We start from the raw sequence: 17,859 nt of genomic DNA on the forward strand, positions 1-17,859 counted from the left end.
TTGTCTTACTTTACGCCGCTCCTCAGACATTTCTTCATAAGAAATCTATGGTACATACCTGCCTCCATTTGTCAAGCAGAAAGAGTGAGCTCTATAAAAATAATCGGGGAATATACCTTCCCGTTTACTTGTATTGAAGTGGCGACAATTTGAGGTGGAAGAAAGGTAAATTAAAGCCATTGTACTGATTTAAAAATCAGGAGTCTCTCGCCTGAATCGGGTTGGTAGACATGTATGATGGTAGCCTGTGATATATATCTTGCTGACCTTTGGGCGATGTCCTTAAGATAGGCAACAGGGCAGTATGAATTCCCTTGATTCAGTTCTCTCTAGGGAATTTTTCCCACATGTCACAAAGCCCTATTTGTTCTTAAAAGTACTTTCACATAAAAAATGACAGGATTTATGACTGACAGGCCTCTTTATAGGTGACCTAGCTGGAGTAATTCCTACACAATAGAGGGCAGTGAGCCGTTCAAGGCATGGTTTCCCTTGAAAGTTTGTAAACGGCCACAAACATGTGAGCAATTAGCAGTGGCGGCCAGTGGCGGCTCTTCTGCTAAGGTGGAGGAGCGTCGCCCCACTGTTCATGGAGTAGTGCAAACAAAATGAAATTATATTAATAGAAGTTATTTCTGTTATTATCATTTTCTTTTTTTTCAGCCAGGTTTGGGGGGCTGAGACTCCCGTGATGTCCGGGAGGAGAAGTGGTTGCTGCAGCAGTCCTGCACACTTTGCATGTTCCCCACCAGGCTGCATTACATAGGGAACATGCCCACCCTCCCATTCCCCATCTGAGCGCCAAGACAGGGCCCTCAGACCAATCACAACGCTGGGGAGGGAGCCTGTGTGCTTCCTGGTTCCGGCAGAGAGAGGCCGTGGGACAACGTAGGAGAGACAACTGAGGAGAGACGCGGCGAGGAGGTAAGTGTTTTTTTATTTTGCAATAACCCACCCCCCCGTGACCCCTACCCACCCCTCTACTCCCGTTCCCTGCAAGCCGCTACTGGCAATCAGACACTATAAACTATGGCCCTTTTTCAGCTTGGAAATGGTTGGAGTATTACACTAGTCACAGGCTAGAGTAAATCGATTTTTTCGGGGTAGAAAGGGAAACAGAACATACCGAAACATCAAGATAGTGTGGGATTATGATTTCTCCATAGGGTAAAATGTTTACCAAGAAAGAAAAAGAAAAAATACGCAACTGCAAAGAGGTATTGCCTTTCGGCAATGCACAATTTTACTGTGCATGCAATTCAGCAAAGTGGAATGCACAAAAGTCACATGACTATTCCAGGAGTATGCATGAAAAGCTGGGACAAGCATTTTTTCCAGGCACACTCTTGGAAGGTTTTGTGAATTTCTAAAAACAATGGAAACGTATGCTCAAGCAGGGGCAGAAATCTCTGAATATACTGTATGTTTGTTTTTGTGAAACGGTCCCTGGGTATACAATTGATCGTGAGTAATCAAGTATTGCACAAGGATAGTGGGTGTGCACATGTAATGCACAGGTTCACACATCATACAAAGGATTGTGGGTATGGGATGTTCAGCTCGTGCCCTGATTGTTTCCTCTCCCAAAGAGGAGGTTGGCGTGCCATCTTTCATGACATGTTCACTGCTAGGACAAGTCAAACTGCATTTTACCGCCATCCGACCCCATGCAAATTTGCTGCTCCATACTAAGGGGCATATGTATCAAGCCCTTTTCCCGTTCGCAAACAGGCCGATTCTCAGAATCGGCCCGTTTGCGAACGGCAAAAGGCCATTTGGGATGTATCATCCCAAAAGGGCATCGCAAATTAAAGAATCGCAAAATTTGCGATTCTCTATTTTGCATTTGCATTTAAGGAATCGCAAATTGCGATTCCTTAAATGCAATGTATGAAGCACAGAAAAAGTGCGATTTGGCCTTAAAGAATCGCAAATTACCACCAACTTCAAGTTGGTGGTAATTTGCGATTTCTTTGAAAAATGCATTTTTTTGCATTTTTCAAAGTGCCATGTGGCGCACGTACATGCCCTTATGGCATGTATGTGCGCCACATGTGCACACATACATATTTCAGGGGTGCAACAGGGTGTCCTTTTGACACCCTGGCACCCTTGAAATTGCATTCTCATTTTGCGATTCTCTAATTGCGAATCGCAAATTGAGAATGTCTTCCCATTCATTCCTATGGGCCTCCTAGCCCATAGGAATGAATGGGAAGGTATTCCTTAATTGCGATTCGCAAATTTGCGAATCGCAATTAAGGAATGCCAAGGAATCGCAAAATATTAGCGAATTTTTTATTACATCCCGTTTTGCGATTCTCAAATAGCGATTCCCTGAAAATCGCTATTTGAGAATCGCAATAACGGTAATTGATACATATGCCTCTAAATTATTTATCGTTTCTGTTGACTTTTCTCCTGTTGCAAAAAAAATGTGCTTCTAGTTTGAACTGGTCTAAACATCTTACAATGGGGGGCGGTGTACTGCAGTCTCTGCTCACATTATCCTAAAATAATTTACAGGATGGTTAAAACTAGTCCGCCTAAGTGATGAAAAATGTCATTTTGTTCATGGGAGTTTAAACAGTAAATGCACATATGGGTGACTAAACCTTTTTCAGGACGTTATTTAATTTACTTCAAAATGACTTTTGTGGCCAAATATATAGAGAGAATATGCTCCAAGAGAGTTCAATACTGAGAACTCTCATACCTTACTCTTTTTAAAAATGAAAACAATTTAAAACGCTCAATTATTCAGTTTTATCTCTGCAAGGTTAACTGACAGTTTCTTGTGTGAGTAAGTACCTTTATGAGAATCCATTTTATAGCTACTACAAACTCTTATTGGGGGAAAAAGTAATTTCACAAAATATAATTGTGAACATTGTACCATTGTGGACCTGTTGGGGGCAGCAGAGGACTGGCTTACTGCTCTGCTGCCGAACGTGTAAACTGATCTTCAATGGACTTCCTTAGTCTCATATCCCTCAGAAATAGCTGACTATTCTAAATCCGCACATTTACCACGCAGTTCGATTATTATTACTGGGAGCTGTAATTGGCCCTATGCTCCTCTTTGTTTTGCAGTTGTTGGTTTGATAGGGCAAAGAGGATATGGTCCGCAGGCTAGATTGCCGACTTTGATGCTGGAAACATAAATTCGAGCCTCGGGGTCATGTCCACTCCACATCCTGTGATTCTGGGCTAAGCACTTAATCTCCCCGTGCCTTAATGTGTCCTTGTGTAAGTAACGTAACCGGTGATCATGTAAAGCGCTCCAATACCTTCGAGTCGAGTTTGCGCTATATAAATATGCATGAAAATGAAATAAGAGACCTCTTTAAGGTGAAAGTTTGCGCTTTACTAATGGCCTCAGAGGCAGATATCGTCTGTACACAAATATTCTGTTGCCCCACAGAGAGAAAGGTAATTGGATGAAACATTGCCTTAATGCCTTGTTTTAGATGCTGTTAACCGTTTGTGGTTATTATCAATATTTAAAGCAATGCTAATGATAGTTTTTAGTTTTTACTGTTTTAACAACCTATTTTTGTAATTCAATGCCATTTGTGATTTTGTTTATACAAAAAAAGATATGGCCCGACACCTAATTTATGCCACAATATTTGGTGCAGTTTTTTTTAACCTATTTCATTCAACTAAAAAGCAGCTGTTGCCTACTTTCAGCAACCAAATCTTCAGTTTTTGTTGTTGTTTTTAGAGTTAAACTAATGACCCCCCCACCAGTTTCTTCCATGGTGTGGGGGGTCATTTTTAGGTCTCGCCTAGGCAGCGCGCATGCACTGTCTCTCCAAGACATCTAGTGATCTGTATCAGGGGGAAACACCACCCATTGCCTCCCATTGCGTTTCTATTGGTTTAGTGGCTTGTCTGCTTGAATCCTTTGCTTTTCACAGGTTAATCTGTGTTTTAGTTCCTCCTTAATTTGCTTTGGCACTCCTATGCAGCATGGACTAACTACTGTAAACCTCTTTTTCGTGTGCTGAAGTATTTGTCCCGGAACTGTTTTTCGTGTGTTCCGTAATTTGCACATGCATGAAATGGATTGACAGGTGATTTTTTTTGGGGGGGTTTGTGAACCCGGGGTTCAGGCTCCAAGGTTATTATGGGTGTCCGGTGAGTTATAAACTTTTTTTTTTCGTGAAGCTGTGGCTCTGGTTCGGAGCTTATTAGGGTGACCGGTGTGTTATACACTTTTTTTGACTCATGAAGCCGTGGTTCATGCTTTGAACTTATTGTGGTTGTTTGCTTTTTTTTCCAATTTATTTTTCCCTCCTCCCAACGTCCTTCACCCTCACTACCCCACATGTTGTGAATACACTCCACCAAGAATCTGAGCGCATCGGAGCAGTGCTTGCTTAGGAGCGGGTTCTCAGCGCCGGATCAGTGCTTGCTTATGAGCGGGCTCTCAGCACCGGAGCAGCGCTTGCTTAGGAGCGTGTTCTGAGCACCGGATCAGTGCTTGCTTATCAGCCGGCTCTCAGTACCGGAGCAGCGCTTGCTTAGAAGCGGGTTCTCAGCGCCGGAGCAGCGCTTGCTTAGGAGCGGGTTCTCAGCACCGGAGCAGCACTTGCTTGGGAGCGGGCTCTAAGTACCAGACAGCGCTTGCTTAGGAGCGGGTTCTCAGCGCCAGAGCAGCGCTTGCTTAGGAGCAGGTTCTCAGCGCCGGAGCAGCGCTTGCTTAGGGGCGTGTTCTTAGCGCTTGAGCAGTGCTTGCTTAGGAACAGGTTCTCAGCGCCGGAGCAGTGCTTGCTTAGGAACGGGTTCTCAGAGCCGGAGCAGCACTTGCTTAAGAGCGGGTTCTCAGTACCGGAGCAGCACTTGCATAGGAGCGGGTTCTCAGTACCGGAGCAGCGCTTGCTCAGGAGCGGGTTCTCAGCGCTGGAGCAGCGCTTGTTTAGGGGCGTGTTCTTAGTGCTGGAGCAGCACTTGCTTAAGAGCGGGTTCTCAGTACCGGAGCAGCGCTTGCTTAAGAGCAGGTTTCAGTACCGGAGCAGCGCTTGCTTAGGAGCGGGTTCTCAGCACCGGAGCAGCACTTGCTTAAGAGCAGGTTTCAGTACCGGAGCAGCGCTTGCTTAGGAGCGGGTTCTCAGCACCGGAGCAACGCTTGCTTAGGAGTGGCTTTTCAGTGCTGTGGCTGGCAGGGTAAACGCCGCATGTTGTGAATATATCCCACTAATACTGTGCACTTTATAATTATGGCCTTATTGCATTTGTGTTGCGAATATTGTAGCACTTCATTGTATTTGCTTTATCCTGTATTAGTTTGTTAGTTGTCTCTGGAGCAGTGCTTGCTGAGGAGTAGGTTCTCAGTGCTGTGTCTGGATCATGAAGCCGCGGTTCAGGCTCCAATCTTAATATGGTTGTGTTTTTTTCTTCTTTTTTTAAATTTTCCACTCCTTTCAACGTCCTTCACCCCCATTACCCCACACAGAGACTGGATGATACATTTACCATTTTGTGGCAATTGAATCACTGACACCGCAGGAAAAGTTTAATTCTGTGTTATTTTGTAATCAGGACTTGGACTTCATACCAAATAATTATACCACGGGGTTTAACTCATAATTGCATAGCACATGCTCTGTGTTAATGCATGGCAGGGTAAATCCCGCATGTTGTGGATACATCCCACCGATACTATACATTTTGTAACCAGGGCCTTCATTGCATTTGAGTACTGATTATTGTAGCACTGCATAGAATAAGCTTTGTCCTGCATTATTTTGTTTGTTGGCTCAGGAGCAGCACTTGCTGAGGAGTAGGTTCCTAATGCCGGAGCAGAGCTTGCTTAGGAGCGGGTTCTTAGGGCTGTGGCTCGCTCATGAAGCCGGGGCTCAGGCTCCGAGCGTATTATGGTTGTCTGTTTATCTGCCATTTATTTTTCCATCCTCCCAACACCCTTCACCCCATCAACCCACACACAGACCTACAGTTTTTTTTTGTTTTTGCACGTTGTCCATCCTGCAGTTTTTTTCAATTCACTAATCTGCATCTCACAGATGCTCCAGATGAAAAGATTAGGATCTTTACAACGAGGCGTATTCCCACTTAATTATCTCGTCCTGGTTTCATTTCGCAGCTGTTAGGGACATGGTAATGTTTCACACTACAGCAGACTTTCAAAAACAAATGCTAATACAATTGAATTTATTCACACAGCTACACCAACCCACGTAAAAGCAACATTCAAATAGTATTGCAACAAATAATTTAATTTTTTCTTATATCATAATAATTTTGTTTTTGGATAGCTGCAAACATAATTTCATGCACTGAAATAGTCTCGATCTATTTGTTTACAACATGAACAATAGGAGCAGGGGATAATGTTATACTTCTACACTTTTCACGGAATTATATTTTTATTCTATATACTGCATTAAACGTTTTGAAATTTTAAAATAAACAGTTGGGCGTGGTATTCAGAAAAGGAAACCCCTTAAATTGTGAAAGTTGTGCAATTAGCAGTCTGTTCAATTGTATACCACAATTGTAACATGCAACCCCCTAATTTTGGACGTTTTATATCATAAAGTAGCGCACAGTTAAAACCTATCATATAAATGGGGAAAAAACAGCAACAAGCAAGTTTGGAAATGAAACCGTGTGCAAGGTATCGGCTTTTAACCATTCCGTAATTGCAAAGCACATGCTCTATGTTTTTGCATTGCCGGGTAAATGCCACATGTCGTGAAGACATCCCACCAATACTGTGCACCTTGTAACCATTGTCTTATTATATTTGTGTTGCGAAAATTATAGCACTTATTACCATTTGCTTTGTCCTGTATTATTTTGTTCTTTGGCTCAGGAGCAGCGCTTGTTGAGGAGCGGGTTCTTAGCGCCGGAGCAGCGCTTGCTGAGGAGTAGGTTCTCAGTGCTGTGGCTGGCTCATGAAGCCGGGGCTTATTATGGGTTTAACTCGTAATTGCATCGTACACGCTCAGTGTCAGGCGCGCAACACCCATTGGGCTCACCGGGCTTCAGCCCCCCCCGTCGTGTATGACAGCCCGGCTGAGACAGCCTCGCGGGCTGGCGTCCGTCTAATTGCAGCCGCACCAGAGTACTTCATGGGTCTTTAAAAGACCATTTACTCGTTAATGAGGCTTTTGTTGTGTTTTCGCCCCTTCTTACAGCCACTCTGCCTATGGCCGGAAGACTTAGCCCCCCCCCCCGAAATCTTTTTCAGCCCCCCCCGAAATTTGGCTCTAGTTGCCCGCCTGCTCAGTGTTATCGCATAGCAGGGTAAATCCTGCATGTTTTGAATACATCCCACCAATACTGTACACTTTGTAACTATGGCCTTATTCTATTTATGTTGCGATTATTGTAGCACTGCATAGCATTTGCTCTGTCCTATATTATTTTGTTGGTTGGATCAGAAGCAGTGCTTGCTTAGGATCCGGTTCTCAGCGCCGGAGTAGCGCTTGTTTAGGAGCAGGTTGTCAGGGTTGTAGCTGGATGTTTGTCTGCTTAGTTTCCATTTTTTACTTTTTCTAACTTCCTTTACGACACTTTTCCTGTTTTTAGGACAATTGGAGCCGGTGTTAGTCTTCACTTAAAGAGAAGGCTTCCAGTACCAGAACTGTGGTACACCGTAAATATTGTTGAGCACTTTAAAGTTAATACTCTGTCTGTTTATCTATTCACGTGTGCGCTTTTTTTTTTACAAAAAAAAAACTTTATGTTATAATTAGGCACCCCGTTTTTAGTACATTCAGAGACGGTGCGACTTGTCACTTAAAAGGAAGGCATTCACTACCATAACTTTGGTACCCCGTTAATATTGGTCGGATATAAATGCTGTTCACTTTCTTACTCAACAACAAACCTCACATAAACAATGCGGTCTTAAAATGCTTTGCGGCTAATCCCATTTGTACGGCAATTAGAGCCTGTGTCCCTTACACTTAAAGGGAAGGCTTCCAGTACCAGGACAGTGGTACCCCGTAAATATTGGTCAGCACTTTAAAGTTAATATACTGTCTCTTTATATATTCACTTTTACAATTTATAAAAAAATAAAAAAAATTACATCGTAATTAGGCACCCTGTTTGTTCTATCCGGTATATAAGTAACTTGTAACTAAGGCATTATGGCTTTGCTCAATAAGTACTTTTTAACAAGCATTTTAAATGCAATAGGTAAAGCATTTAAAACAATTAAAAGTATTGGCATTGTACATAACAATACATAAATACAAGGCATTTTAATTTACAATGCCAATAGCTCAAACTCATGCAAATGCGAGACCTATTGCATTGAAAATGCTTGTTTATCCTTACTGTCCCTCACTGCCAAGTTTTACCTGGCAGTGACGGACAGAAAACATATGCCACAAAGCCATCTGAGCCCCCCACTCTGGATGGTCGAATGGCTAACCCCCATGGCAGGAGTATGTCAGAGATTGAGCCAGAGTAGTCTCCGTCGTCGACATACTTAAAAGACCTTCCATTCCTAAATCAGGCAGGCACTGAGGGTACTCTGTCACTGTTGCAAACGAGGACGCTCTACACCATTCTCTAAATAATACCCAGGGAATAAAGGAAATCTGTTTTCTTTATGTCTCTTACCTTCTGGGTTATCGTTATAAATGCCACATAGGCCCTGTGTGCTGCCCTTAAGATCAGCGCCAACTGTCACGTAGATGGCATCCTGCCCATCAAACTTCACTCGCACGCCAATCCCACTCTCTATGAACATGAAGTCACCCAGCCAGAGGACATTGATGCCTATGAGGAGAGAGGTGGACAGAGTTAGGGGCCATCAACATCGGTGCCTTTCGTCAAAGCACTATAGCTGTAGGCTGATACATAGTACAAGTAGCAAATTTACTTTAGTTAATTTATTTGTAAAATGCAACAAAATTCTCTTAAGAAGTATAGAACCTGGGTGCAGTAAAAGGGCAAACAATAAAACAAACATCACAAAACCCAACAGAGAATAACTATCCAACAATTCTCATAGAGAAAAGCTGGAAACAGACAAAACAAATTCATTAGAAGAACAGAAACCATAAAATATATTTTCGATATTAATAATGTTCTTCAGATAGCAAGTTTCTTCCCTTAGGTCTTAGGGAAGGAGGTCCAGAACTTCACTCAAGCAGCCTTCATGGATTTCCACCTAATCTAGACCTAATGTGTCTCATCACCAGAAGAATTTAATGAGAGCTGTGACAAGAAACATATCAGCAAGCTCTGATTGGGAGGTACCCTTCAAAGAGTTCCTTATTTGGAATCACCTCTGCCTTTAGTGACACTATCTCAAATGCTCACACCTCTTTTATCTCAAAAATATTCTTTACCAGGGGGCGCGGTTTAGCACTGCAAGATGGCCACCTGACTCAGAGCTCCTGCCACAAGACAGCACAGATGAAGTGCCCATGGTGAGCTATACCTGTCTGTGGAGAGGTCTGGATCTGGATCATCTGGGCAATGGCGAGGCTATTTTGAAAAGGAAAATCATAAAAAGATTGCCACTAGGGCTAGTATGGGCCTTACCTTTACTCATTTGCCTCAGCCCCCTTTGAGTCCACCAGGGTCTGTTGTGGCTATGGGAGGACACAAGTGATCAATGCCTATATGGATAGGGACCAGAAGGACATGCATGCTCTGAGGTGGACTGGGTCTTGGGAACTTCAGCAATTTTGAAGTGTTGGTCCTGCCCCAATCTCATACCAGACCTGAAGTGTAGAGAACAGAGCAACCCTGAGGCCATGTGGGAGGATGACTATATAATTTAGGCCACAAAGAAGGTGAAGTAGGGACTCTCATGGATCAATGATCCGTTTAATTTGCTTGCTGGAATGATTGTGTTTGCTGACCCGTGAGTCTGGAGTATGGCTGGATCAAAAGATAAAAAAATGCAAGTGTGACGGCCATGGATGCCATCAGCAGGCTGCACTTACTTTAAGGGGCCCTCTGCTAAGAGGGAACGAGGAGTGACTCAATTTAAACTGCATGAGAGGGGAGGATCTCCGGCATACCAATGGAAGAAAGGCACAGCAGCTCTTTGAATGTTTGTAACCACCTAGAATTGCCTACATTGGAGGACACTTGCAGCACCTTCTACAGCGGGAGAGGTCTAGAACAAATTCTGTTAGAGACTGTTGTCCATCCTCATATTCATATGGGGCTTAGTGATCCACACCACTGAAAATTGATAGCTCCGCTGCAAAGCACTACATAGCCTAGACTCTTGGTGTGTGGAGCAACTACGGGAGGCATGAAGATAACAGGGGCTGTGAAAAGCCTTCACAATCTACTCAACATAATATACTAAAAACAATGCCTTCTTAAAGGAGCCTCCATCAATAACGAGCCCACTGAGACAGACTTCAACAGTAGATTATGATCCATCCTTGAAAGAGGTACTAGTGGAGGTGAAAGACTAGGTAACTATAATAGAGCAACAAATAGACACTGAAACTGTGTGCCTCAGTGTGATGATTTGTGAAAGATTTCTGACAGCATGGCAACAATGGAAAAATCAGTACTGGTCACTCCATCGACATCAAGAACATGAACAAGCCACGCAGCATCTCACAGAGCATTCCAAGGATATGGAGTTACGCTCATACAGGAACAATGTTCGTATAGTGAGAATGCCTGAATGAACTGATGGACCATCTGTTTAACTTTTTGTTGAATCACTCATTCAGGACATATTGCAATCCAAGGCTCTGCCAAAACTTTTCTCAGTGGAGACAGCTCCTTGGGCCTCAGTCCCTCCACCTTGGTCAGCGGTCAGACCCAGACTGATAATTGTCCGCTTCCTTAAGTTCAGAGAGAGGGATGTAAGGCTACAGGTAGCAATGTTGAAGATATAACACATATGTCATTTTCATTGCTGATTTCTTTCAAGTGGTGCAAAGTCAATGTAGAATCTCTGACAACATCACAAGAGAACTGAGAAAGATGGACTTGAAATATGTGATATTGATTCTTGTTTTGTTTCAGATTCGGTGAGAAGGGAGTTCTTGGAATTTTATGATGCCTTGTGGCGTACAAAAATGCCTAGAGAGAAAGTGATGAGAGTTGTGATAATATGGTTATTTGTTCATCGGAAAAAAGATCTAACTCTCCGGTTGTGGCTGATGGTTAAGAAATTCCAGCATGGAACAGAAAGCTGTTAAAGCCCAGTTACAGGTAACGACTCCCTTGGGTTAACTGAGTCCCCCCTTATGATTGCTACACAGGGTAAAGGCCACAAAAATACACAGAAAAATGTGATGGTGTTGTAGGTAGTACCTAATTTTGGGAACTACCCTATGCCTCACTCAACTCTAGAGGAGCCAGTTATACTGGATGATAACACCCCCCCACGTCTTGTGGCATGCTTCCTCATCTGTTACATCATGCTACTCTGGTAAAATGATACTACCAGGGTGGACTCGAACCTCATTACGAGGAAGTTCTTTATAATATAAGCATTGGATAAAGCAGGGTTCCAGATAGGATGAAAAGAACTGCAGGTGAACCCAAGGGGCTACTATTAATAGTGGGTACCTGAAGTTTAATTAAAAGTTATCACAAATGGATTATAATGAGCTTCAATTACTCATTTATCCGAGCTTGGCCAACATTTCACTACCTACTCTTGTGCCAAACAATAGTTAGGTGAATTCATCAGGGACAAGGGGATCCCTAGATCTTAAAGAAGCCTCAGACATAAATATTAGTGTGGGAAAAGAAATTTCCTACCACTTTCTCAGATGTAAATGTGGAACACTAACTCTAGTTTATTAGCACCTCATGATATGCTGGGACTGTTGCTGATTGCTTCTCTCCCTGTTCTAGGCCAAAGGGATCAGACGGGGCAGAGAGGCCTAGAATGTGTGCTTTTCTGACAACACATCAAGAACCCTAGCTAGACTGGGGAAATTCACAGATTCCTTCCATTATGCACTCCTCGATGCTCCTACAGAGTGAAACTACCTTTTGGTAGTGCATTACAGGCTCCTCGTCTATCCCCCATGAGTCGCAGCTAGCCTCTACTGACCACAGCAAGGGCCACATGCAAAGCTCCCTCAAACACCACGATCTGTGCACCACAGGATGTCTGCCGTGCACTGTCCATTTCCCTGCATCATCCTTGTGGGCTGCATCCAGTGGCGGCCGGGACGCTAAATCTGTCCAGACTAATATTCCTCATGTGCCCACTTGATAAGCACTTTGGGCAGCGGCGTCACTAGGGTTGGTGTCACCTGGTGCGGTAACTCATGGTGACGTGCGGTCCGCACCCCCCGCACCCCCCTAGTGACGCCACTGGTCGTTTGCAATCCTTACTCTGTGGAACCGAAAACAGGAACTTCACCGGTATACCACGCTTGCACAAAGGTACTCGCCGGGCCACCTACCTATGAGCGAGCCGAATATCCACACCCACAGCAGCATCTTCTCTCATTGGCTGTGACACCTGAACAAAACCCTCTCCAAGTAATCCTGGGTCGCGCGGGGTCCACGCGGCTTCTAATGCAGTTTCGTGCAGCCAGTCACGGTGCTGATGAGGGTCGGGTGAGCCTGAGAGGGCCCGGCTCGCCCGCAGGATGTACTGCCCCGCGGTATTGCAAGCAGCGTGCACACTGCAGCTAATCTTGAAATGCCGCCCTTTTTGCAGCACCGCCCTAATAAAATATCTCCATAGCCATTGGGCACTGAAAGTGTTGTTACATTATAATGCACTAGCGCCCACATGAACCACATACCCTCAAGTCTGCTGGAAGCTGCCCACATTGCAGTCTCGCGCTGACACTGCAGCTCTCATTTGTGGTGCATTATAGAGAAGGACGTGAGGTCACACCCTCCCCCCCATGGCGCCACAGCCAGTAATCAATCATCACGTAACCACTGAGGGCAGACCCAACCTGGCGGATGTCACTATCTTGGTATTGGCACAGCGACTACTACCTCGGCCTGGGTACCTCAGGCCGTTCATGCTTAGTGGAAGGAAGGAAGAAATCCAGATGCATTCACGCCGGGCATCCTCAGAAACACAGCCCCCTCCGGCACCGAGAGCGACCTCCAGCATCCATGCCAGTGCCCATGCAGGAGGCTGGAGGCTGTCAGGCAGCAGAGGTAGGGGAGTCTGGATGCCATGCTGTCCCTGCCTGGGCTCCGGGCGCGGGGCTCCCCCGTGCAGGCTGGTCCGCGGGCCGGGCTGGGGTCCCTTTATTTTGCATTTTGATGTCACGTGTCACCCCATGTGATGGTGTCACCCGGTGCGGTCCGCACCCCCCTAGTGACGCCACTGCTGTATGAACAATACTCAGTTAATAGTTGCGTCACAACACAGATTTGCTTAGAGGGTATATTGCTGCTCTGCCCGTTTGCTTTGTGAGCTTCGCTTCTGACAGTGACGCATACTTCTGTGTCTAAGTGTTGCCACTAACGCCACGGTTTAATGTCCAGCAACCACTAATCAACACGTTAAGTTTAATAACTGCCGTTGGAAGCTGTCCAACTCTGCTTGCTTCAAAAGTGAAAGTCATTATCGAGTACTCGGAGTACTTAGCTGCAGAGAGGTTTCAAATTACTTTATTTGTTGCTTCTGCTTTCTGCTACTCGCCCCATTCACTAATGGATATAGTGCAAATTCCATTTCTTAGAGCGGCTGCTACGTGTGCAAAACACATCTCACCCAGACAAATCTTAGCAACTCTGATGCATGTCTAATTCGTCTGTATGAAAAGTGCAGAACTGTCATAGTGAGCCGGCAAAATGTTTTTTTTTTGTAATATCAACCTATAAATTAAGGAAAATAAAAGGTATTTTTTTGTGGCAGAGTCTATCATCATATTTTCAGGCAAATGGCTGCAGCGGTAACCTCCTTATGGCAGTAGTTTCAAACCCGTTGATATATATTTCAAGACTTGCTTCTCTCAACTCTCTCTGCTGGGGACCATGTTATCGAGCCAAGAGTTCTTAGTTTCATTCTGCCAGAAGGCCTTCTTGTTCTTTTTATTTTTGAGACAGAGGGGTGCTTAAAAAGTATAAATACATGCTTCATTATTGCCTGGGTGCAACAATGCTCCTCAAGCGGGATTTCTCATTTCTATGATGACAAAGCAGACCGATGAAGGTAATAAATAGGCCTTTCTCATGAAATGTGAGGTCAGGAGCTGTCTGCTTAGCATTACAGCTCTGCTTCCTGACCATAAGCGAGCCCATCCCTATAATGTGACAGTACTCATGCAGGGATTTGAGCTATTTTTTTTTTTTTAAGAGAACTTGTCTTTTAATCTACCTTGCATCTCGGTGTAACACCATGCATAATGGAACAGCAGCAGGAGTTTTGGAATAAATGAAAAAAAATGTATGTTTTTGATTAAAGTTATTTTTAACAATGTTCAGGAATGTCTGTGCGATCAGAGGTTTTGAATTCTTCATTGCGACTGTCGTAAAAAAGGAGAGCGACAGCAAAGATTAGGCTTGGAGTACGCTTGCGTCCAAACTATTGAAATGATTGTGTCACCAATAGACCATGTGACATCATCTCTTTCAACTAAATGTCACAATTGTAATTTTGATGAGTGGAATTCACAATGTTTGTCCTCTTGTTTTGTCAGTGTTTAATCTGACTTTACAGTCCCAGACCAGCAGACATTTTTTATTTACACTTTTTATTGTAATGTTATAGTGCAAGGCTGTTTGGGCATTGGCTAAATGCAGAACAAACAGTTCCACAGGTATGTATACTGAAATATTGAACATACCTTCATTTCCATATCTCTGTATATGTGCCTGCTCTATTTATCATTCACGTGCTTCCTGGTGCAGATTCATTGAGCATTAGAGGCGTTTGCCCGTACCCATATGGAGTAGGGTAATGGGACATCTCGATTTGAGGAATTGTCCTTCAGCTTGAACTGATAAACCTTTTAGGTCAGCTGATCATGCTTAATACTGCCTCAGCACAGGCAGCAGGAGGTCATTAGAGTTAAACACCAGCCTTGTGAGTAGGGTTCATGGCAAAGCCTACCTTAAAGGGGTGGGGAAGGCCATTTTTAAAGAAGCCATCATCAGCTAAGAGTAAAATTAATCAAGAGGTCCAAAATAACGTGTTAGAGATATACAGAAGTATGGTTGGTATGCTGTTTTTTAGGTCAACCTTGGGCAGTGCATGCGCTGCTCCGCAAGGCATGCTGTATTCAGGTAGGGACTTGAAGCTCCACCCACTCTCTGACTATATTTTTCATTGGCTTGTGTCATTGTCCACTCTAAACGGTGGCTGTTCGTTGGTCAATAGACTTAGTAGTCCCTCCTTAGTTCCGCCTTGTCTCATTTTGTAACCTCCCATGGTGACACCTCCTGTTACTTGTGTTGTTGCTCGGTAGGCTTTAATTACAGCCTCTGAGCACTATTTTCGCAAATAGCTTTGTCCTGCCTGCTGTTGCAGGCAGGACACGCTCTCTCCTAACACTGAACGCATTTGCAATGCAATAGGTCTTGTATTTGCGAGAGTTTAAGCTATTGGCATAGTAAATGACAATGCCTTTTATTTATCTGTTTTAAAAACAACACATAAATAAAAGGCATTGCCATTTACAATGCCAATAGCTCAAACTCTCATAAATGCGAGACCTATTGCATTGCAAATGCTTGTTCTACTGAGCGTCTCCATGCTGTCAATTTTAGGTCATAGATCTTATATTTGCAACATGAAGGCATGTGGAGGTAAAAAGGGATGAAATATCTTAAATTAACTGCAGATGCACTTGCATATTTTTGCTATAATGCTAAGATTTCTATAGGATTGTGGTTTTCTAATATTTAAGGAAGTTTATCACACACATGCCAAGTGGCTCTCCAGGTCGACAGCACATTCCGTGTTTAAATATATGTGAAATATAATAGTTGCAACTTCGGTTTTCACACTGTACAAAAAAATCGATTAATAGTGATAAGCTGAACAAACATAATATGGCAGGATACAGACAGAAATGTTTTAAGAACTAAATAGCATAAAACCGGTATCCCTTTTTGTAGCGTACAATAACGGAGCCATGTTTCCAGCAGTCACATGTAGACACCCGTAACCTGCACCTGCGAGGATTCCACGCAGCTGATCTCAATGACGACCCCTTACCGTTCTGAAGGTGGGGCTCCCCATCCAGCACGCGCTCTCCGTTCACCGTAACATCTCTGTTTTCAGCCAATACGAGGTCTGTACCTAACAAAATCCGGAGAGACTGGAAAGAGAGAAAAAAAAACGAGTCAGGATTTAATAAATGTAGGGTGACCAGATCGTGCGACCTAAAAACCAGAACATTTCGCAAACATAGAGGAAGGACTACAATTTTACATCAATAAAGGGGCAAAGAAAGACAGTGCTCATCCTCATAGGCACACAGAAGAGGCACTAAGAAAATAAATAAAATGTAATTTTTAAAACCAGCATCATACCTGTTAATTAAATTGTTTATTCATAACAGCTGCTAACTAGCCCTGCTTTGGAACACCTAAAAAAAAGCGCCTCTCGCTGTTTTCAGCTTACCCTCTCAAAAAACCGGGACATAAGGCAATTTTTCGGAACTCTGCCGGGACAACTGTTGAAAAACCTCGATGGTCCCATCAAATCCGGGACGCATTGTCACCCTAAATAAGTTACCACTATAATGTCTCTTATGCATGGCTGAACTGATATGCAAACACGAGCGTCCGAAGAAAGACAATTCAACAACGACCTGGCACGGTGGCCATGGATGGGCCACAAGTATTACCAGCAGTAGAGATTAATTCAAGCAGTCCACCCATCACTTTTTTGCATTCCTCGTGAATTTAAAAAAGACCAATAAAATATGAAAATCATATTGGGGCACATGCATCAAGCATTTTTGCCTTCGCTATCGGCCCGTTTGCAAATGCAAAAATTGCTTTTCAGATGCAACAAACCCTATTTTGCGATTAGGAAGGGGCGTGTTTAGGGCGTCCCTTCCTAATACCTAATTGCATCGGTATGTAGGAATGTTTCATGACCGAAATACAGTTGCAAAACATTTGCATTTTACCACAAACGTTAAGTAGGTGGTAACCCGTTCACAAATGGAAAGGGGTCCCCAAGGGATCTCTTCCCTTTTGTGAATGTTTGTTTCAGTGTTTTTTAAGAGCAGGCAGTGTTCCCACGGACCACTGCCTACTCTTAAAAAATGAAAAGAAACTTTTCATTTTACTTTTTGTAAAGCATCTTGTTTTCCTTTAAGGAAAACAGGCTGCTTTACAAAAAAACAGATTGCTTTATTTAAAAGCAATCATGGACATGGTGGTCTGCTGACCTCAGCAGGCCACCATCCCTGTGATTTTTGCGATTCCTAGGGCGTTGCAAATTGCGATCCTCCTCATTAATATTAATGAGGTGGAGCGATTTGCGAACCCCTAGGAATCGCTATCTGAAACTCTTTGGGTTTCAAACATTGTAAATTGCAATTACCTAATTGCGATGCTCAGGAATTCACAATTAGGTATTCGCAATTTACAGTTTTGATGCATCTAGCCCATTGTTTGTTAATAGCGAATGTTACCAGTTAGTGATAAAATTAACACTGTGATTCATTCGGGACCTCACCTTATCTAATCTAAATATATCCTCCTTACTGGAGAAAACTACCACTTTATACTATGTTAGTGGTGTTCTCCACTTGTGTCTTTGATGTAAAAATCAAACCTCACAATGAGCTGCAGCATCTGAGCAGTTTCGTAACACAAAGTGATGCAACGCCCCTCCCCTGCAGAATGTGATAAGGAGCCAGAGTCTCAGATATCTGACAGATATTCAGTGGCCTTGGGATGAATGAAGCCCCTTAAGGGATGGGGGCACCTAGGCCGCAA

At 43.6% G+C, this 17,859-nt stretch overlaps 1 protein-coding gene across 1 annotated transcript in view; it reads right to left on the reverse strand.

Moving 5' to 3' along the window:
- Window positions 1–17,859, reverse strand: part of LOC146796142 (SCO-spondin-like) — a 1,481,201-nt gene that overhangs the window by 1,450,893 nt on the left and 12,449 nt on the right. The window contains exons 6-7 of the mRNA XM_085631266.1: window positions 16,121–16,223; window positions 8,605–8,763 (exon numbers count right to left, since the gene is read on the reverse strand). Of these exons, the coding sequence (XP_085487392.1) occupies window positions 8,605–8,763; window positions 16,121–16,223 (262 nt within the window). The remainder of the gene's footprint in view (window positions 1–8,604; window positions 8,764–16,120; window positions 16,224–17,859) is intronic.

This window comes from Triturus cristatus, chromosome 10, assembly GCF_964204655.1.
Source record: "Triturus cristatus chromosome 10, aTriCri1.1, whole genome shotgun sequence".
Lineage (NCBI taxonomy): Eukaryota > Metazoa > Chordata > Amphibia > Caudata > Salamandridae > Triturus > Triturus cristatus.